A 22895-nucleotide genomic window follows, 5' to 3' on the forward strand; every position below is an offset into this window, starting at 1 on the left:
TTCCCTCCATACCAGGCAACATCCTAGTAAATCTCCTCTGCATCCTTTCCAAAGCTCCCACATCCTCCTTATAATGCGGTGACCAGAGCTGTACACAATACTCCAAGTGCGGCCGTACCAGAGCTTTGTACAGCTGTAGCGTAACCTCCTGGTTCCGGAACTCAATCCCTCTATTAATAAAGGCCAAAACACTCTACACCTTCTTAACAACCCTGTCAATCTGGGTGGCAACTTTCAGGGATCTGTGTACATGGACACCAAGATCTCTCTGCTCATCTGCATTCCCAAGAATCTTACCATTAGCCCAATACTTTGCATTCCAGTTACTCTGTCCAAAGTGTATCACCCTCACATTTGTCCACATTAAACTCCATTTGCCACCTCTCAGCCCAGCTCTGCAATCTATCTATGTCTCTCTGCAACCTACTACAGCCTTCATCACTATCCACAACTCCACCGACCTTAGTGTCTTCCGCAAATTTACTAACCCACCCTTCTAAGTCCTCATCCACATCATTTATAAAAATGACAAACAGCAGTGGACCCAACACTGACCCTTGCGGTACGCCGCTAGTAACTGGACACCAAGATGAACATGTTCCATCAACTACAACCCTCTGTTTTCTTTCAGCAAGCCAATGACTGATGCAAACTGCTATGTCTCTCACAATCCCATACCTCCGCATTTTGTATAATACCCTACTGTGGGGAACCTTATCGAACGCCTTGCTGAAATCCATATACACCACATCAACCGGTTTAGCTAGGGATTTCACATCAATAACCTACTAGCTTAGCTAGGGATCCCACATCAATAACCTACTGGTTTAGCTAGGGATCCCACCCACATGAATAACCTACTAGCTTAGCTAGGGATCCCACATCAATAACCTACTGGCTTAGGTATGGATCCCACATCAATAACCTACTGGTTTAGCTAGGGATCCCACATCAATAACCTACTGGCTTAGCTAGGGATCCCACATCAATAACCTACTCCCACGAGGAGGTTGAACAGTTCATCAACTTTACTAACACCTTCCATCCCGACCTGAAATTCACCTGGACTGTCTCAGACTCCTCCCTCCCCTTCCTAGACCTTTCCATCTCTATCTCGGGCGACCGACTCAACACAGACATCTATTATAAACCGACTGACTCCCACAGCTACCTGGACTACACCTCCTCCCACCCTGCCCCCTACAAAAACGCCATCCCATATTCCCAATTCCTTCGTCTCCGCCGCATCTGCTCCCAGGAGGACCAGTTCCAACACCGCACAGCCCAGATGGCCTCCTTCTTCAAGGACCGCAGATTCCCCCCAGACGTGATCGACGATGCCCTCCACCGCATCTCCTCCACTTCCTGCTCCTCCGCCCTTGAGCCCCGCTCCTCCAACCGCCACCAAGACAGAACCCCACTGGTTCTCACCTACCACCCCACCAACCTCCGCATACAACGTATCATCCGCCGTCATTTCCGCCACCTCCAAACGGACCCCACCACCAGGGATATATTTCCCTCCCCTCCCCTATCAGCGTTCCGCAAGGACCACTCCCTTCGTGATTCCCTCGTCAGATCCACACCCCCCACCAAACCAACCTCCACCCCTGGCACCTTCCCCTGCAACCGCAGTAAATGTAAAACTTGCGCCCACACCTCCACACTCACTTCCCTCCAAGGCCCCAAGGGATCCTTCCATATCCGCCACAAATTCACCTGTACCTCCACACACATCATCTATTGCATCCGCTGCACCCGATGTGGCCTCCTCTATATTGGTGAGACAGGCCGCTTACTTGCGGAACGCTTCAGAGAACACCTCAGGGACGCCCGGACCAACCAACCCAACCACCCCGTGGCTCAACACTTTAACTCTCCCTCCCACTCCACCGAGGACATGCAGGTCCTTGGACTCCTCCACCGGCAGAACATAACAACACGACGGTTGGAGGAAGAGCGCCTCATCTTCTGCCTGGGAACCCTCCAACCACAAGGTATGAATTCAGATTTCTCCAGTTTCCTCATTTCCCCTCCCCCCACCTTGTCTCAGTCGGTTCCCTCAACTCAGCACCGCCCTCCTAACCTGCAATCTTCTTCCTGACCTCTCCGCCCCCACCCCACTCCGGCCTATCACCCTCACCTTGACCTCCTTCCACCTATCCCACCTCCATCGCCCCTCCCCCAAGTCCCTCCTCCCTACCTTTTATCTTAGCCTGCTTGGCTACTCTCTCTCATTCCTGATGAAGGGCTTATGCTCGAAACGTCGAATTCTCTATTCCTGAGATGCTGCCTGGCCTGCTGTGCTTTGACTAGCAACACATTTTCAGCTGTGATCTCACATCAATAACCTACTGGTTTAGCTAGGGATCCCACATCAATAACCTACTGGTTTAGCTAGGGATCTCACATCAATAACCTACTGGTTTAGTTAGGGATCCCACATCAATAACCTACTGGTTTAGCTAGGGATCCCACATCAATAACCTACTGGCTTAGCTAGGGATCCCACATCAATAAACTACTGGTTTAGCTAGGGATCTCACATCAATAACCTACTGGTTTAGTTAGGGATTCCACATCAATAACCTACTGGTTTAGCTAGGGATCTCACATCAATAACCTACTAGTTTAGCTAGGGATCCCACATCAATAACCTACTGGTTTAGCTAGGGATCCCACATCAATAAACTACTGGTTTAGCTAGGGATCCCACATCAATAACCTACTGGTTTAGCTAGGGATCTCACATCAATAACCTACTGGCTTAGCTAGGGATCCCACATCAAGAAACTGGTTTAGCTAGGAATCTCACATCAATAACCTACTGGTTTAGTTAGGGATTCCACATCAATAACCTACTGGTTTAGCTAGGGATCTCACATCAATAACCTACTGGTTTAGCTAGGGATCCCACATCAATAACCTACTGGCTTAGCTAGGGATCTCACATCAATAACCTACTGGCTTAGCTAGGGATCTCACATCAATAACCTACTGGTTTAGCTAGGGATCCCACATCAATAACCTACTGGCTTAGCTAGGGATCTCACATCAATAACCTACTGGTTTAGCTAGGGATCCCACATCAATAACCTACTGGTTTAGTTAGGGATCTCACATCAATAACTTACTGGTTTAGCTAGGGATCTCACATCAAGAAATTGGTTGAGAAAGAATTTGGATTAAGTATCTATCTCAGCATTTTGACAGTGGGTGTGTACACATTACCTGGTCAACAATTGATAGGTGTTGGTTCTCTTCCAGTTTATGCTGTAGAATTGGGTTTGGGTGACTCGCTGCAGGAGACAGGTAGGGCCTGTACCCAGACAGTAGGTAGGACAAGCAAATCCCAGAGGGACCATTCCCTGAAAAATAAATAACATTTATTTGCATAGTTTGAGGCTGTACATTCACAGGAAGTCATTCAGTCCTTGAGCCTGCTTTCCCATTTAATTAGATCATGGCTGACCTCTTCTTCAATCCAGTTACCTGTCTTTCTCCATATTCCATGATACACCTTCCCAACAAAACATTAGCAATCTCAAAGCTCAATTGCAGCTCAACATACACCATCTTTAGAGGTGGAAAAAGATTCAATACTTATGTGTGAAGAATTGCCAACATTCCTTCAGCATCCATATACAATAACAACTTGCATTTACATCGCAAGCTTTGTGAAATAAAATGTCCAAAGTTGCTTCTCAAGAGCATAATCAAACAAAAATGACACCTAGCCACATGAGAAACTATCAGGAGAGATGTCTAATGCTTGGTCAAAGAGATATGTTTTAAGGAATTTCATAAAGAGGGTAAGAGACAGAGAGGTGAAGGAATGCACAGACAGAATTCCAGGCCCAGGCACTGTTACCAATAGTGGAGCAATAGAAAGCAGAGATACTCAAAAGGCCAGAATTAGAGGGATGCAGAGATCTTGGAAGGTTATAGGAGATTACAGATGTAGGGAGGGGTGAGACAATGTTGACATTTGAAAATAAGGATAAGAGTTTTAAATTGGAAGTGTTGCCAAACTGGAAGACAATATACCTCACTGAATGCAGGAGTAACAACGAACAACAACCTGGTGCGAGTTAGAACACAGGCAGTGAAATTCTGAATTTGCTCAAATTTATGAAAACTGCAAGGCCAGCCAGGAGTGTGTTTGAATAGTTGAGTCGGAGGGAACAAAGGCACCGACAGGCATGTTCAACAGCAACATGACGCACAGACGGGGAAATAAGTTGTCTTCGTGATGGTTCATGGCTACAAACTCATCTCAGGGTCAAATGTGATACACAGATTATGAACATAGTTTAATCTTAGGTGGATAACTGAGGATTAGAGGGTTAGAGTTGATAGTCAGGGAATTTGCAGCAACTATCAAGACAGTGGTTTCAGTTTTCAAACACGTGGCAAGGTGGCTCAGTGGTTAGCTCTGCTGCCTCACAGCACCAAGGACCTGGGTTCGATTCCAGCCTCGGGCAACTGTGTGTGGAGCTATGTCTGGATGGGTTTCCTCCGGGTGCTCTAGTTTGCTCTCCCAGACCAAAGCTGTACAGGCTAGGTGAGTTGACCATTCTAAATTGCTCATAATGTTCAGGCTAGGTGCATTAGTCAGGAGTAAATGTAGAGTAGTAGGGGTATGAGTCTAGGTGGGTTATTCTTCGGAGGGTCAGTGTGGACGTGTTGGCCCAAGTGGCCTGTTCCCACACTGTAGAGATTGCATGATTTAACATTTACTTGGAGAAAATTGCAATTCAGTCAGTTCTGGATGTCAAGAAAGAGGTTGACCATTAGACAGAGACAGCAGGGACAATTGTGCAAAAGTAGGAGGAAATAGGGTTAAATGATTCACATAACCAGACTCCCAAACCTCTGCTTCTCTACAGTTTATGAATTTGAAGCAAAAACCTCACTGAAAAGTGAATGGCTCTACATTTCCCAACCTTGTCTTTCTTCTCTTAACTCATTTAATCTTTATATGTTCCTAGAATTTAGACTCACAGATATCTATTCCTTCATCCAAATGGTGAAAAATTAAGACCCAGAATGATCCCTGCGTATCTGCACTACGTTGCAATCAATAGGCTCTCCCCATAGTGTGGTGGTAACTGTCTTCCCATGTGATAAGACAGGGTGGGGCTAAGATGGGGGTTAGGGAAGGTAATGGACATTTCTCTCTCTGCAAAGGAACCCCCTTCAATTATTCCTGCCAAGTTACGAAAGAAATAAGGCTTAAAAGGTCCCAAACTGTGTACAAGGAACACTGGTGAAGCCCAAGTGGCTAAAGCCAACTGACCTTCAGCACAGACCGTTAGCTATTTGACACTCCTCACTCAGGATGGCTGTGGTTTTATCTGGAGCCCAGTGTGAGGAATCACAGAGCCTGTCATGCTAAGAATAAAGCTCCAGCAAACAAAAATGAACATACCTACGATAAGGACAGGGACAGTCAGTGACCCATCCTTGGGAAGCACCTTCTCTTCCAGAACGGGCATCATGGCTGCAGAGTGACAGGTGGACCTGTTCAGGTTAAACCCGGGGCAAGGTATCGTAAATTACTTGATATAAAACTGAGGGAGAAACAGAAGAAAAAAATATCTGTTTAACGGGAAGGCAGGATAAGTATTCTCAATGATGCACTATGGCAGATCAATGCTGACTTCAATGTTTCTGATTGTTGATGCCGTTCACTTGGAATGTCCCAGGCCATTCAGCACAGTCAGTCTCTGCTGGTGTTTATGCTCCACATGAACTTCCTCCCATTCCTTTTCATCTCAGTCTATGTTTTTTTGTGCTTTTTCCCTCACGTGCCTATCCAGCTCCCCCTTAAATACATCTAAACTATTTACCACAACCACTCCCTGTGGGAGTACGTTCCACATTCTCACAAATCTTGGGGCAAAAGGAGGTCCTCCTGAATTTCCCCAGTGAATTTGAGATGGTCTAAATTTCAATACTATATTAATTGAACACCTTGTGTTTGCGACTACACTATACCTCTGGCCCCTCATTATGGTCTCTGTTTCATGAGGCAACATTTCCCTTAGGTCTATCCTAATGAACTCTTCCATAAAATTAAACACCATCGATGATAGATTTCTTTCCCACAAGGATATTTGTGAACCAGATGGGTTTTTTAGACAATTAGCAACAGCTTCATGATTGCCACTATAGATTTTACTGGGATTTGGACCTGGGACTGCAGAGAATCACATGGACCTCTGGATTAATAGTCTAGTGGGAATACCGCTAGGAATTGCCTCCCCGGACTTAAAATGCTAAGTCTGTTTCTGTGTCTACAGATGCTGCCAGACCCACTCAGCTTCTCCAGCTATTTAACTGTCACACTCTGTAAACATTTCTACCCCTTCCTTTAATCTCACCTCTGCAATTCAGCTCTTGATTGTTCTTTCAACTTTTAAATCAATTATTTGATTCAGCTTCCATGAAGAAACTTGGAGTGTTCTTGCATGTGAAGAAGTTGAGACATGAAGCCAAATTCCCAATCATCTAACCAGAGAGAGATTCAACAGCTAAGAATGTAGATGAGCAAGGAACCAAAACTCAGAAAACTCGCATCACCAATCTTTGCACAATTAATAAGATCTCTTGGGAATATTTTCTCTTGCATTTACTCTGCTTTTGCCTGATATCAGGAACAATGCAGCAGAATTGACAAACAGCTACAGAATAGAGTACCCTGTACCAGGAAATCATTCACTCCAATCCATTTTGCTTCAGCCGTAAACAACACAAGGAAATTATAAGAATAAGCAACAGGAGTCGCCCATTCCGTAAGATCAGTTCTCCAAGTCACTGTAAATTTGCAAGCTGACCGTTTGACTTACACGGACAGTAGACACAGTCAGGAATCAACAATTGATTGGCTGTAATTTGTAGCCTTTCCCTCTTCCTAATGTGTACAGTATTTAGGGTTACACCAGGAGCAGCTCTCATTGTCAAAGTTTCTGTTTCAGTAACTATGAAAAAAGTGTGAGAAGATGCTACAAAAATGTCAACAATACTCACATGATCACCTCAATGATCACTTTAAATGTAAGCCCTCTTGTTCCTTTTATGAATGGGAACAATTTCTTCCTGTCTACCATGCTCATGATTTTGAAAACCTCTATTAGATCTCCTCTTAGCTGCCTTCTCTCAGCCTTGGTCTTTCCAATGTGAACTGTCTCAATTTCTTCACTCTATCCTCATCACTGAAGTTTCTTAATCCTCAACCATTTTTACACCGACCTCCGGGAACCCCAGCCCAAAAAATATCCACCGATACAACTCTCTGGTTCTAACAGTCAGCCAACTTTTTAGCCATGTTACTATACCATGGCCCATAACATTCCTCACAAGTCTGTTGTGTGGCACTGTATCAGGCATCTTCTAGAAGCCCACATATACTATACCAACAGCCTTATCCTCATTGAGCCCTTCTGTTATCTCTTCAAAAAGCTTCAGCAAGTTAGTTAAACCGGTTTCCCCCTTTCAAAATCCATGCTGACCCTTTGTAACCAACTCACCTTTTTCCATGTGATTACTAATTCTATCCTGAATAATAGCATTTAGAAGCTTTCCCACCAATGAAGTTAAACTGACTGCTCTGTAATTGCTGGGATTATCCGTACAATGTTTCTTGAACAATGCTGTATTGTTTGCAATTCTCCAATCTTCTGGCATCTCCCTGATTCCAGGGAAGACTGAATGATCATGGTCAATGATGCCATAATTTCTACCCTCACTTCTTTCAAAATCCTTGAATGCAACTCATGTGGTCCCAGTGCCTTGTCAACCTGAAGTACCAAAAGTCTATTAAACACTTCTGCTTTATCAGTTTTGAACCCTTCTAGTGACAGCATTTCCTCGTTCGTCACCATGGCCTGGGCAGCATCTCCCTCTTTATTAAGGACTGATGCAAAATATTAATTTAACACCTCCACCTCTGTCTCCAGGTGTATATCCCCCTTTTGATCCCTAATCAATCCAACTCCACTTTTTACGATTTAATTATGTAATGATGGACCAATTCTCTAATTGGATATCTCAGTGCTCCAGTATACTTTCTGGAATTCCCTCCCTAAGGCTTTGTGGATTTACCTACAACACATGGACTGCAGCGGTTCAGGAAGGCCGTTCATCTCAAGGGCTGCTGGCTCAGCCAGTGACACCCATATCTCATGAGTGAATTTTAAAAAAGACAAGAATCCTCAATGTTTCCAGAGCTTACACCAGAAAAAACAGATCAGTATTCCAACGCAGGGTCGATTCAAAGGGTGAATCGAAGGAGATTAGTATTATTAAAAAAAGTATTGGTGAAATTAATGAGAATGAATTCCCAGGCCATGTTAGTCAATATCCAAGGAAACTGAAGGGGGTGGTCATGGCAACAGGGAATTAATTGGTGGTCATCTTCCAAAATTCTACAGATTCTGGAACAGTCACAGCAGATTGGAAGGTGGCAAATGTAACCTCACTATTTAAAAGGAGAGGAAGAGAAATACAGGAATAATAGAGAAATTAGCAATAACATCAGGGAAAATGCGGAGTCATTTTTGAAGTGGAAAACAGTGAAAAGATACTTGGAAAATATCAACAATATTAAACAAAGCCGACATGGATTAATGAAAGGAAAATCATATTTTAGAAACCACCAGGAGGTTTTTGAGGATGTAACTAGCAGAATAGATGGAAGAGAACCGGTAGATGAGACATATTTGGATTTTCAGAAAGCTTTTTGGCGCATTTCATGACACAGTGGTTAGCACCGCTACCTAACAACACCAGGGACCCAGGTTCGATTCTACCCTCAGTTGACTATCTGTGTGGAGTTTGCACATTATCTTCTTGTTTGTGTGGGTTTCCTCTGGGTGCTGCGATTAACTCCCACAAGCCAAAATGTGCAGGTTCGGTGGATTGGCCGTGCTAAACTAGGCAAAAGTGAGGACTGCAGATGCTGAAAACCAGAGTTTAGATCAGAGTGGTGCTGGAAAAACACAACAGGTCAGGCAGCATCTGAGGAGCAGGAAAGTCGACGTTTCGGGCAAAAGTCCTTCATCAGGAATAGAGGCAGGGAACCTCCAGGGTGGAAAGATAAATGGGGGTGGGGTGGGGAGAAGGTAGCAAAGAGTACAATAGGTGAATGGGGGTGGGGATGGAAGTGATAGGTCAGAGGGGAGGGTGGAGCAGATCGGTGGGAAGGGAGATTGGCAGGTAGGACAGGTCATGAGGACAGTGCTGAGCTAGAAGGTTGGAACTGGGGTAAGTGGGGGGGGGGGGGGTAGAAGGTGAAATGAGGAAACTGATGAAGTCCACATTGATACCCTGGGGTTGCAGAGGAGATGACCTGGCGGTTGTAGTGAGAGAGAGACTCACTGAGATTCTTTTGGAGAGAGGAGAACTTCTTCAAGGTAGGCATCCTTGTAAGGGGGTTCGCAGTAAGGTTAAGTCCACATTGATGCCCTGGGGTTGATGTGTTCCAAGGCGGAAGATGAGGCGTTCTTTCTCCAGGCGTCGGGTGGTGAGGGAGCGGCAGTGGAGGAGGCCCAGGACCTCCATGCCCTCAGCTGAGCAGGAGGGGGAGTTAAAATGTTGGGTCACAGGGTGGTGGGATTGATTGGTTTGGGTGTCCCGGAGATGTTCCCTGAGCGGTAAGTGAAGAGGCGTCTAGTCTCCCCAAAGTAGAGGAGACCACATCGGGAGCAACGGATACAATAAATGACATTGATGGATGTGCAGGTGAAACTTTGATGGATGTGGAAGGCTCCTTTGGGGCCTTGGATGGAGGTGAGGGAGGAGGTGTGGGCGCAGGTTTTACAATTCCTGCGGTGGCAGGGGAAGGTGCCAGGATGGGAGGGTGGGTTGTTGGGGGCCGTGGAGCTGACCAGGGATATATAGGTTAGATGGATTAGCCATGGGAAATGCAGGGTTACAGGGATAGGATAGAATGTTGGATGTGGGTGGGATGCTCTTTGGAGAGTTGGTGTGGGCTTGATGGACCAAATTACCTGCTTCCACACTGTACGATTCTACAGACAAAGTACCCGAGGATTAGGTGGCAATTTACTGGCATTTCGAAGAAAATAGAAATAAGGTGGTCATTTTTGGAGTGGAAAACAGTGAAAAGCACAGTACTACAGAGATCAATGTGGCCCCAGCTATCCACAATATATCAATAATACTGACGAGAGAATCAAGTGTAACATTTCCAAGTTTGCTGACAACTTCCAGAAAGGCAGGCTTTATAAAATGATGATTGATTAGGGAAGTTTGATGTGCAACGGGACTGGAAGTCCTTGTACACCAGTCACTGAAAGCAAAACAGAGAACAAACATAAAGTAGTTAGAAAGACAAATGGCATGTTGGCCTTGATGGGTTTAGGAGTAAGGAAGTCATGCTGCAGCTGTACAGGACTTTGATGAGACACACCTTGAATATTGTGCACAGTTTTGGTCTCCTAACCTAATAAATATACTTGTCATACAGGAAGTACAGTGAAGGTTCATCAGACTGAGTCCTGGGATGGCAGACTGTCCCATGAGGAGACATGAAGTGGACTGCCCTTGTATTCACTGAATTTAGAAGAATGTGAAGGGATCTCATTAAATCGTTGCTAATTCTGAAAGGGCTTTTCTAATTTATTTATGGGATGTGGGCCTCACTATCTGAGCCAGCAGTTATTGGCTGTCCCTTGTTGCTCTTCAGACAGTGGTGAGGAGCTGCTTTCTTGAACTACTGCAGTCAGTTGGTATAAGATTCTAAAAAATCAAATCCTAGGGGTCATCATCGACCAAAAAAACTGAACTGTACCAGCCATTTAAATATAGTAGCTACAAGAGCAGGTCATGGGCTCAGAATCCTGCAGAACGTAACTTGTCTCCTGCCTCCCCAAACCTATCCACCATCTACAAGACACAAATCAAGGGGGTGATAGAATACTCTCCACTTGCTTGGATAGGTGTAACTCCAATAACACTCCAGAAGCTTGATGCCATCTAGGACAAAACAGCCCAACTGACTGACACCACATCCGCTCCTCCGTCGCCAACACTCAGTAACAGCTGTGTGTACCATCTACAAGATATTCACCAAAGATCCTTCCAAACCCACAGCTATTTCCATAAGACTACAATGTTGTTAGGGAGGGAGTTCCTACATTTTGATCTGGTGACAATATATTTCCTGATACAAGTTTATAAGTCTGTGAATGGCCTGGATAGAGTGGAAAATACAAGGCTTTTTTCCAGGGTTAAGGGGTCAATTACTAGGGACACAGGTTTAAGTGTGATGGGGGGGGGGGGGGGGAGGGGGGGAATTTAAAAGAGATGTGCAAGGCAAGTTTTTCACACAAAGGGTGGTGATTGCCTGGAACGCGCTGCCAGGAGGTGGTACTGGAAGCAGACACAATAGCAGTATTCAAGAAACACCTGGACGGATACATAAATAGGAAGGGAATAGAGAGATACGGATCCTGTAAATAAAGACAGTTGTAGTATGGAAGGGCAAAATGTGTCAGTACAGGCTTGGAGGGCCGAAGGGCTGTCCTGGTCTGTGTTGTTCTTCATTCCAAGTCAGGGTGGGGAATGGCTTGGAGGGGAACTTGCAGGTAGCAGTGTCCCATGTATCTGCTTCTTTCTCCTTCTAGATGGAAATAGCTGTGGGTTTGGAAGGATCTTTGGTGAATATCTTGTAGATGGTACACACAGCTGTTACTGAGTGTTGGCGACGGAGGAGCGGATGTGGTGTCAGTCAGTTGGGCTGTTTTGTCCTAGATGGCATCAAGCTTCTGGAGTGTTATTGGAGTTACACCTATCCAAGCAAGTGGAGAGTATTCTATCACCCCCTTGATTTGTGTCTTGTAGATGGTGGATAGGTTTGGGGAGGCAGGAGACAAGTTACGTTCTGCAGGATTCTGAGCCCATGACCTGCTCTTGTAGCTACTATATTTAAATGGCTGGTACAGTTCAGTTTTTTTGGTCGATGATGACCCCTAGGATTTGATTTTTTAGAATTTGATTTATTATTGTCACATGTCCCAAGATACAGTGCAATGGTTTGTTTTGCATGCTAAACAGACAAACCATACAAGGTTTGTGAAGGTTTGTAGCTCAGGTTGAGGTTTAGGGTATAGGTTTGATATCCAGACGTTTCATTACCTGGCTAGGTAACACCATCAGTGGCGACCTCCAAGTGAAGCGAAGCTGTTGTCTCCTGCTTTCTATTTATATCTTTCTCCCGGATGGAGTTCCTGGGGGTTGTGGTGATGTCATTTCCTGTTCGTTTTCTGAGGGGTTGATAGATGATATCTAGATCTATGTGCTTGTTTATGGCATTGTGGTTGGAGTGCCAGGCCTCTAGGAATTCTCTGGCATGTCTTTGCTTAGCCTGTCCCAGGATAGAGGTGTTGTCCCAGTCGAAATGGTGGTTTTTTTCATCCGTGTGTAGGGCTATGAGGGAGAGAGGGCAGTGTCTTTTTATGACTAGCTGGTGTTTGTGTATCCTGGTGGCTAACTTTCTTCCTGTTTGTCCTGTGTAGTGTTTGTGGCAGTCCTTGCATGGAATTTTGTAGATGACATTGGTTTTGTCTATGGGATGTACTGGGTCTTTTAAGTTTGTTAGTTTTTGTTTGAGAGTGTTGGTGGGTTTGTGTGCTACTAGAATTCTGAGGGGTCTTAGTAGTCTGGCTGTCATTTCTGAAACTTCTTTGATGTATGGTAAAGTGGTTAGGGTTTCTGGCTGTGTTTGGTCTGCTTGTCGTGGTTTGTTCTTGAGGAATCTGCGCACTGTATTTTTTAAGTATCCGTTCTTCTTGAATACGTTGTATAGGTGGTTCTCCTCTGTTTTGCGTAGTTCGTCTGTGCTGCAGTGTGTGGTGGCTCGTTGGAAGTGTTCTGATACAGCTTCATTTGTGTGTGTTGGGATGGTTGCTGGTGTAGTTAAGTATTTGGTCAGTGTTTGTCAGTTTTCTGTATACACAGGTTTATAGTTCTCTGTTGTCCTTTCTTTCGACTGTGATGTCCAGGAATGCAAGTTTGTTATCGGTTTCTTCCTCCTTGGTGAACTTTATGCCTGTGAGGGTGTTGTTGATGATGTTAAATGTCTCTTCTATCTTGTTTCGTTTTGTGATGACAAATGTGTCATCTACGTAGCGGACCCAGATTTTTGGTTTGATGGTTGGTAGGGCTGTAGGAGAATTCCTAGAGGCCTGGCACTCCAACCTGAACGCCATAAACAAACACACAGATCTAGATACATCTATCAACCCTTCAGAAAACGAACAATAAGTGACCTCACCACAAACCCCAGGAACCCCATCCAGGAGAAAGATATAAATAGAAAGCAGGAGACAACAGCTTCGCTTCACTTGGAGGTCCCCACTGATGATGTTACCTAGCCAGGTAATGAAACATCTGGATATCAAACCTACAGCTCAGTGAGCAAACCTACACCCTAGACAAACCATACCTTACATAAGTACATCAGGATAATAGAGCAGAATACAGAATATAGTGGCAGAGGGTGCAGAGAAAGATCAATTCTAATACACCCTGTATACAAGAGATCCATTCAGAAGTCTGGTAACAGCAGAGAAGGAGCTGTTCTTAAACCTGTTGGTACATGTTTTCAAACTCTTGTATTTTCTGTCAGATGGAAGAGGATGGAAGGAAATATAACTGGGGTAGGAGGGGTTTTTATTATGTTGGTTATTTCCTGAGGCAGTGGGTAGTGTAGACAGATTCAATGGAAGGAAAGCTGTTTTGTGTGATGGACTGGGCTGTGTTCACAACTCTAGTTTCCTGTGGCCTAGCACAGAGCAGTTGCCGATACCAAGCTGTGACACATCCGGAAAGGATGATTTCTATGGTTCTTCTTTAAAAATCAGTAAGAGTAATTATAAATGATAAATGATAAATTTATGGGCGGCACGGTGGCACAGTGGTTAGCACTGCTGCCTCACAGCGCCTGTAGACCCGGGTTCAATTCCCGACTCAGGCGACTGACTGTGTGGAGTTTGCACGTTCTCCCCGTGTCTGCGTGGGTTTCCTCCGGGTGCTCCAGTTTCCTCCCACAGTCCAAAGATGTGCGGGTCAGGTGAATTGGCCAAGCTAAATTGCCCGTAGTGTTAGGTAAGGGGTAAATGTAGGGGTATGGGTGGGTTGCGCTTCGGCGGGTCGGTGTGGACTTGTTGGGCCGAAGGGCCTGTTTCCACACTGTAAATCTAATCTAATCCCAAAATGTGCCTGGCGCAGAAGTTACTTGCCATTTCAGAAAGCTTTACAGGTCAAGAGGGAAAGATCACATCCAGAGTGAGTACATAATTCAGGGAATTTGGAGGTAACAATGGAAATTCAGTGCCAAGGGGGAAAAGAGGTGCTAATTTTTTGCTCCTAGTCTGTAAGGTTTTTTTTAAAACAGGATAAGCTGCAGCCCAGGATCAAGGGGCCAGCATAAGATTGATATCACAGGTAACCCAGAAACTCATTGGTTGGCAATAGCTGCTAATTTGATTATAATAAGTTAAAAATCACAACACCAGGTTATAGTCCAACAGGTTTAATTGGAAGCACACTAGCTTTTGGAGCGACGCTCCTTCATCAGGTGATAGTGGAGGGCTCGATCGTAACAGAATTTATAGCAAAAATTTGCAGTGTAATGTAACTGAAATTATACATTGAAAAACTGATTGTCTGTTAAGCCTTTCATCTGTTAGTTTCACTTCTTTCATGTGTAAATCACAAAACCCTTTTTTTTAATAAAAAAAGATTGAGATACCGGTGTTAGACTGGGGTGTACAAAGTTAAAATTCACACAACACCAGGCTATAGTCCAACAGGTTTAATTGGAAGCACTAGCTTTCAAAGCGATGCTCCTTCAATCACCCGATGAAGGAGCGTTGCGCCGAAAGCTAGTGTTTCCAATTGAACCTGTTGGACTATAACTTTTTAAAAACAAGTTGTATTCTCGGGTTAGCTGTTAATAATGGTGATAGCTAGACAATATGTTGAAGGTGTTAGCCCCTTGCGTTCTCTGTCTATGACCTGATGTTTAGATTGATTCTAATCTAAAAAGTGAGATAACAATCTAAACATCAGGTCATAGACAGAGAACGCAAGGGGCTAACACCTTCAACATATTGTCTAGCTATCACCATTGTTAACAGTTAACCCGAGAATACAACTTTTAAAAAGAAGGGTTTTGTGATTTACACATGAAAGGAGTGAAACTATCACTGTATTCTAACAGATGAAAGGCTTAACAGACAATCAATTTTTCGATGTATAATTTCAGTTACATCACACTGTAAATTTTTGCTATAAATTCTGTTACGATTGAGCCCTCCACAATCACCTGATGAAGGAGTGGCGCTCCGAAAGCTAGTGCTTCCAATTAAACCTGTTGGACTATAACCTGGTGTTGTGTGATTTTTAACTTTGTCCATTCCAGTCCAACACTGGCATCTCCAAATCTTGATTATTATAGGTTACTTTCAAATTGAAGGTAAAAAGGATAAATAATTGCAGGCAACAAACTAAAAGGACTGCATGAAACTTTTAAAAGCAAATTAAGAATTAATTAATTTAATCAGAGATGTTGGGCCAGGCATGGTGTGGGAGCTGGTGGATCGCATTGTGGTTCAGAGTGACCACATCTGTAGCAAGTGCTGGTTGCTTAAGGAACTCTGACTCTCACATCAAGGGAGGGGAGAGTTACTTGGACGCTGTGTTTCAGGAGGCAGTCACATCCCTCAGATGAACTACCTCAAATCCAGTCAGTGATGAGGGACAGGAGGCTGCGACTACCAGCCAAGCAGGTAGAGGGATCCGGGAGGTAATGCTGAAGGAGCCTCAGCTCTTGAGCTTGTCTGAGCTTGAGGTTTGAGATTCTTGCCCCGTGTGGGTGAGAGTAGGGACTGTCGGGAGGATGAACAAACTGACTGTAGCAACATCATACAGGGAGTCATTCAAGAGGTGGGAGGAAAGAGAAATATATAGTTGTAGTCAGGGAGAGTATAGTCAGGGGAATAGGCACTGTCCTGTGGCCAGAATCGAGAGTCCCAAATGCTGTGTTAGCTGCCTGCTGCCTGGGTTCAGGATATCTCATGTGGGTTGCAGGGGAACATGGAGTGGGAGGGGAAAGATCCAGTTGTGGTTCAAATAACTCCAGAAGGTGGTGCCCCGTCACCAGGTCATTCTTTATTTACATGTGGACAGTCCTTGACACTAATTCAACTCTGAGCCAGCTCTCTGAACAGAATGCCTGACACTCCTGTTTTTTTTTTCTATGTCAGACAGGGCTCCCTGACTGGGGCAGTTAATCTGGTCCAATCAAGGAACTCATTCTATGAGGACCACCTGGATGACCCCATTAAAAATCGCTATATAGTCCACGTAAGTACCAACTATATTGGTAGAAAGAGGAAAGAGGTTCTGCTGAGAGAATATGAGCAGCTGGGGCTAAATTAAATAGCAGAACCAAAAAAAGAATTACTAGCTAAGCCACAAGCAAATTGGCACAGGGTTTTCTTTTATTCATTCACAGGATGAGGACGTCACTGGCTAGGTCAGTATTATTGCCCATTTCAGATCCTCAGACAGCACCTTCCAAACCCACGACCATTCCCATCCAGAAGGACAAGGGCAGCAGACACATGGGAACATCAACATCTTCAAGTTCCTGACTTGGGAATGCATTGCTGCTCCTTCACTTTCACTGGGTCAAAAATCCTAGAATTCCCTCCATAGTGGCATTGTGGGGCAACCTACAGCAGATGGACTACAGCGAATCAAAGTGGCAGCTCACCACCCCCTTCTCAAGGGCAACAAGTGATGGGTAATAAATGCTGGCCAGCCAGCAACACCCACATCCCACAAAATGATTTTTTAAAAAGCATACTAAGGGAAGGATGAGGCAACTATGGCTGACAAGGGACAGGGACAGCATAAAAGCAAAAGAAAAAACACACATAAGGTGAAGATTAGTGGGAAGCTAGAGGATTGGGAAACCTTTAAAAACAAGCAGAGCACAACTAAAAAAGCGTTAAGGGGGAGAAGATGAAATATGAGAGTAAGCTAGTTAGTAATATAAAAGATGATTGCAATCGTTTTTTTTAAAAAAAGATATCTAAAAAGCTAAGAGAGACAAGAGTGGACAATGGACTACTCAAAAATGAGACTGCAGAAGTAGTAATGGGGAACAAAAATAGCAGAGGAACTGAAGAGGTACTTGGCATCCATTTTCTCAGTGGTAGATACCAGCAGCATACCAGGACTTCCAGAGATTCAGGACAGAGGTCAGTGTAGTGGCCATCACAAAGGACAAAGTGCTGGAGAAACTATAAGGTCTGAAGGTGGATAAATCACATGCATCAGATGGACTACACCCCAGAGATCTGAAGGAGATACTGGAGATTGTAGAGGCATTGTGATCTTTCAGGAATTACTGGAGTTAGGAGGGTCTGAGAGGACTAGTGGCCAATGTTTAAGGAGGGAGGGAGGCAGAAGACAGGAAACTGTAGGCCAGTTAGCCTGACCTCAGTCATTGCTAAGAATTTAAGAGTCCATTATTAAGGATAAAATTGCAGAGTATTGCAAGTGCATGATAAAATAGGGCTGCTGAAGCCAAGAGCCAGTCCTGCCTGGTAAATCTTTTAGAATTCTTTGAGGAGGTAACAAGCAAATTAGACAAAGGAGAGCCAGTGGATATAGAGATATACAGTTTGGAAACAGACCCTTCAGTCCAACTCATCCATGCTGACCAGATATCCTAAGTTGGCCCATATCCCTCTAAACCTTTCCTACTATCCCATCCAGATGCCTCTTAAATGCTGCAATTATACCAGCCTCCACCTCATTCTCTGACAGCTCATTCCATAGATGCATAACTGCTGCATGAAAAAGCTGCTCCTTAGGTCCATTTGAAGTCTTTCCCCTCTCAACTCAAACCTATGCCCTCCAGTTTTGGACTCCTCTACCCTGGGGAAGAGACCTTGGCTGTTCATCCTATCCATGTCCCTCATGATTTTATAAACCTTCTGTAAAGGTCACCCTTCAGCCACCAACGCTCCAGGGAAAACAGCCCCAGCCTTTGCAGCCTCTCCCTATAGCTCAAACCCTCCAACTCTGGCAATATCCTTGTAAATCTTTTCTGAACTTTTTCAAGTTTCATAACATCTTTCCTATAGTTGGGAGATCAGAATTGAATGCAGTATCCCAAAGGTGGAGCTGCATGACCTCCCAACTCATATACCCAATGCACTGACCAATAAAGGCAAGCACTCCAAATGCCTTCTTCCTGATCCTGTCAACCTGAGAGTCCACTTTCAAGGAGCTATGAACCTGCACGTAAAGGTGTTTTGTTCGGCATTACAGTCCAGGACCTTACGATTAAGTGTATACGCCCTGTCCTGATTTGCCTTTCCAAAATGTAGCACTTTACATTTATCTAAATTAAACTCCATCTGCCACTCCTCAGCCTGTCTGATCAAGGTCCCATTGTGCAGTTGGCCCTGCTATAACGTGTGTTTCTTCAGCACGATCGGCTTTAATGCGATTGAAGAATTTAGACAGTTGTTTGTAGAACACCAACTTGGCTATAACATGATTCTGGCCCCATTTGTTCAAGTGGTGTGGCTATTGCAGGAATTTCTTATAACATGAGATTGCACGAGAACACAGCTATCGTGTTATATCAGAACAGACTGTACTTGGAGGTAACTTTCTTGGCTGCCCACTACACCATCAATATTGGTATTATCTGCAAACCTACTAGCCATACCTCCTACATTCGCACCCAAAATCATTTATATAAATGACAACAAGCCGTGGACATAGAACAAAGAACAATTTAGCACAGTACAGGCCCTTTGGCCCTCGATATCGTGCTGGTCGTTTATCCGACTCTAAGATCAAACTAACCTCCATACCTTACATTTTACTATCATCCATATACCTATCCAAGAGTCGCTTAAATGTCCCTAATGTATCTGACTCTATTACCACTGCTGCCAGTGCATTCCACGCACCCACCACTGTGTAAAGAACCTATCTCTGACATCTCCCCTAAATCTTCTTCCAATCACTTTAAAATTATGTCCCCTCATGATAACCATTTCCACCCTGGGAAAAAAAGTCTCTGTCTGTCGACTCTATCTATGCCTCTCATCACCTTGTACACCTCTATCAAGTCACCGCTCATTCTCCTTTGCTTCGATGAGAAACGTCCTAGCTCCTTCAAACATTCTTCATAAATCATGCCCTCCAGTCCAGGCAGCATCCTGGTAAATCTCCTCTGCACCATCTCTAGAGCTTCCACATCCTTCCTGTAATGAGGGGACCAAAACTGAGCACAATGTTTCAAGTGAGGTGTAATCAGGACTCTATAGAGCTGCAGCATAACCTCGTGGTTCTTAAATTCAATCCCCCTGCTAATGATAGCCAACATATCATACACCTTCTTAACAACCCTATCAACGTGAGTGGCAACTTTGGGGGTCTATGGACATAGATTCCAAAATCCTTCTGTTCTTCCACACTGCCAAGAATCCTGACTAACCCTGTAATCTGCATTCAAATTTGAGCTCCCAAAGTGAATCACTTCACACTTTTCCAGGTTGAACTCATCTGCCACTTCTCAGCCCAGCTGTGCATCCTGTCAATGTCCTGTTGCAACCTACAACAGTCCTCAACATTATCCACAACTCCACCAACCTTCATGTCATTGGCAAACTTACTAACACACCCTCCCACTTCCTCATCCAGGTCATTTATAAAAATCACAAACAGTAGAGGTCCCAGAACCAATCCCTACGGAACACCACTGGTCACCGAACTCCAGGCTAAATACTTTCCATCTACCAACACCCTGTCTTCTATGGGCCAGCCAATTCTGTTTCCTGACAGCCAGATTTCCCTGTAACCCACACCTCCTTACTTTCTGAATTAGCCTACCATAGAGAACCTTATCAAAAGCCTTGCTAAAATCAATGTATACCACATCCACTGCTCGACCTCCATCAATGTGTTTTGTCACATCCTTAAAGAATTCAATAAGGCTTGTGGGACATGACTGGCCCCTCACAACGCTATCCTGATTATTTCTAATCAAGCTAAGCTTTTCTAAATAATCATAAATCCTGTTTCTCAGAATTCTCTCCAATAATTTGTCCACCACCAATGCAAGACTGGTCTGTAATTCCCAGGGTTATCCCTATTCCTTTTCTTGAGCAAGGGAATAACATTTACCACCTTCCAATCATCTGGTATTTCTCCAGTGGATAGGGAGGACACAAAGATCATCGCAAAGGGGCAGCAATCTCTTCCCTCGCTTCCTGGACCAACCTTGGGTATATCGCGTCTGGCCCAGGGGACTTATCTATCCTCATGTTTTTCAACATTTTCAGCACATCCTCCTTCTTAACATCAACCTGTTTGAGCATAACAGCCTGTTTCACACTGTCCTCAGAAACGACAAGGTCCCTCTCACTAGTGAATATTAAAACAAAGTATTTATTAAAGGACATCCCCTACCTCCCCCAACTCCAGGCACAACTTCCCTCCACTATTTCTGATCAGCCTAACCATCACTCTGGCCATCCTCATGTTCCTCACAGCTTTGGAATTTTCCTTAAGCCTACCCGCCAAGGCTTTTTCATGCCTCTTCTCACTCTCCTAAGTCCATTCTTCATTTCCTTCCTGGAACCTTATAACTCTAAAGAGCCCTGTCTGATCCTTGCTTCCACAACACTAAGTAAGCTTCCTTTTTCCTCTTGATGAGATATTCCATGTCTCTTTTCATCCAAAGTTCCTTCACCCTACCATCTCTTCCTTGCCTCAGTGGGACAACCTATCCAGCGCTCACAGCAAGTGCTCCCTAAACAACCTCCACATTTCTGTCATGCATTAACCTGAGAATATGTTCTCAATTTATGCTCCACAGTTCCTGCCTAAGAGCATTGTAATTGCCCCTCCCTCAATTAAATACTTTACCAAACCATCTGCTCCTATCCCTCTCCATGACTGTAGTGAAGGTCATGTGGTCACCAAACACTCTCCCACTGAGAGACCAGAGACCTGACACCTGACCTGGCTCATTGCCAAGCACCAAATACAATATGGCCTCCCTTTGGTCAGCTTATCTACATATTAAGTCAGGAATCCTTCCTGGACACACCTGACAAAATCTATTCCATCCAAACTATTCATACTAAGGAAGTTCCCACCAATATTAGGGAAGTTGATGTCACCCATGACAACAACCCAGTTATTTCTACACCTAAATTCTGCCTCCCAATTTGCTCCTCCATGTCTTTATTGCTATTGGGGTGTCTATAGAAAACTCCCCATAAAGTGATACACCTTTCCCGTTTCTGACTTCCATCCATATTCACTCTGTAGACAAATCCTCAACAACCTCCTTTTCTTCAGCTGTGATACTTTCCATGATTAGCAATGCCACTCCCCCATCTCTTATACCTCCCTCACTATTACTTCTGAAACATCTAAATCCCAGAACATCCAACAACCATTCCTGCCCCTGGGATTTCTAAGTCTCCTTAATGGCCACAACATCCAATATCAAGATGGACCTTGCTAGACTTCTCATCTAATTCTACCACAAATCCCACCATAGCCCATATCACCCAGTCCTGGATAAAATTCCACCCATTGTCACTGTCATAACTGCATTTTATTTTCAAATAATCATTTGACTGAATTTAAAATCTCAAATTTACCCAGTGGGATTTAAACTCTCATTTCTCTGGATTATTAAACTAGCAGAGCCAATTCACTACTTACCCAGTCAGCCTCCAAAGAGTATTAAACTGGTAACTACACTCTACAAAACAAAGACAAAAATCAAAGAACCACTCAGGAACAGGTTTGGTTTGTAGTTGAAGGAGTGACAAAGTCTCTGACTCTGGATGATCACATTTTACATAAATAGGAAGGAGATTAACATTCCTCAGCATCAAGAACTTTACCTAAAGCTGTACATTCACAGAATCTTCAAAGTCACAAATGGCTCCCATCATTCAGAGGCTCAGGGAAGGGGTTATAATGTTGGCATCCCAACCCCAGTCTCATTGCCACTCCCACCTTGCATTACTTTGCCAGCTATTGACAGGCATTGGTTGTCACTGTTCTCCTATTGAACATCACATTGTAAACTTATCACAGCTGCTCAGATTAGATAACAAAACCTGTACTCAACTACACTTTTCTCATTAACTCTGACCTGCCTCTGCATGCCCTACCTGCAAAACAAGATTCTTTCAGCTTTCTGGAATTTTCCATGAATGTAAAGTGTCCTGATTAACAGTATTTAACCTTCAATCTCAATGTCAGCTTCACTCCATCAGGTTTAACAGATTAATGTCAGCTGCAGTCACCCAGTTGTTGTGGAAGTGGTCAGCACGTAGTGTCCTTGAGACCCTTCGGGAAAAGGAGAGGGCGGATCCTATCGAGTGGTTCCCTGAGCAGACTATCAAAGCCATTTGGCAGAATGCCTCATCGCCAGAACTTTCCAACAAGCACCAAGACATGGCCTGGCTGGTGGTGAGAAGGGCTCTGCCTGTGAGATCCTTTATGCACGCCCGGACTCTCAGCCGCACCGCACGCTGCCCTCGAAGCGGCTGCGGGGGATGAGACTGTCACACACCTCCTTCTGGAATGTGCCTATGCAGAGGAAGTCTGGAGAGGAACGCAGTGGAGTTTGTCGAGGTTCGTCCCGAGCAGCGCCGTGACGCAGGACTCCGTGCTCTATGGCCTGTTCCCCGGGACGCACACCGAGACGAACATCAACTGTGCCTGGAGGATCATCAACTCGGTGAAGGACGCTCTCTGGGTGGTCCGAAACCTGTTGATCTTCCAGCTGAAGGAGTTGACCCCGA

General features: G+C 44.5%; 1 protein-coding gene across 4 annotated transcripts in view; it reads right to left on the bottom strand.

Moving 5' to 3' along the window:
- osgn1 (oxidative stress induced growth inhibitor 1) overlaps positions 1-22895 on the bottom strand; it is a 62772-nt gene that overhangs the window by 15937 nt on the left and 23940 nt on the right. Inside the window, exons 1-3 of one of the 4 annotated variants that reach the window (XM_060836595.1) lie at positions 21987-22068; positions 5432-5573; positions 3232-3368 (exon numbers count right to left, since the gene is read on the bottom strand). In XM_060836595.1, coding sequence (XP_060692578.1) covers positions 3232-3368; positions 5432-5501 — 207 coding nt within the window. In that variant the 5' untranslated portion in view covers positions 5502-5573; positions 21987-22068. Of the gene's footprint in view, positions 1-3231; positions 3369-5431; positions 5574-12162; positions 12183-21801; positions 21848-21986; positions 22069-22895 lie in introns of those variants that run through there. The other 3 variants (XM_060836596.1, XM_060836598.1, XM_060836594.1) reach the window with 3 other exon arrangements.

The sequence above is a fragment of the Hemiscyllium ocellatum genome, chromosome 15, assembly GCF_020745735.1.
Source record: "Hemiscyllium ocellatum isolate sHemOce1 chromosome 15, sHemOce1.pat.X.cur, whole genome shotgun sequence".
In the NCBI taxonomy this organism is placed as follows: domain Eukaryota; kingdom Metazoa; phylum Chordata; class Chondrichthyes; order Orectolobiformes; family Hemiscylliidae; genus Hemiscyllium; species Hemiscyllium ocellatum.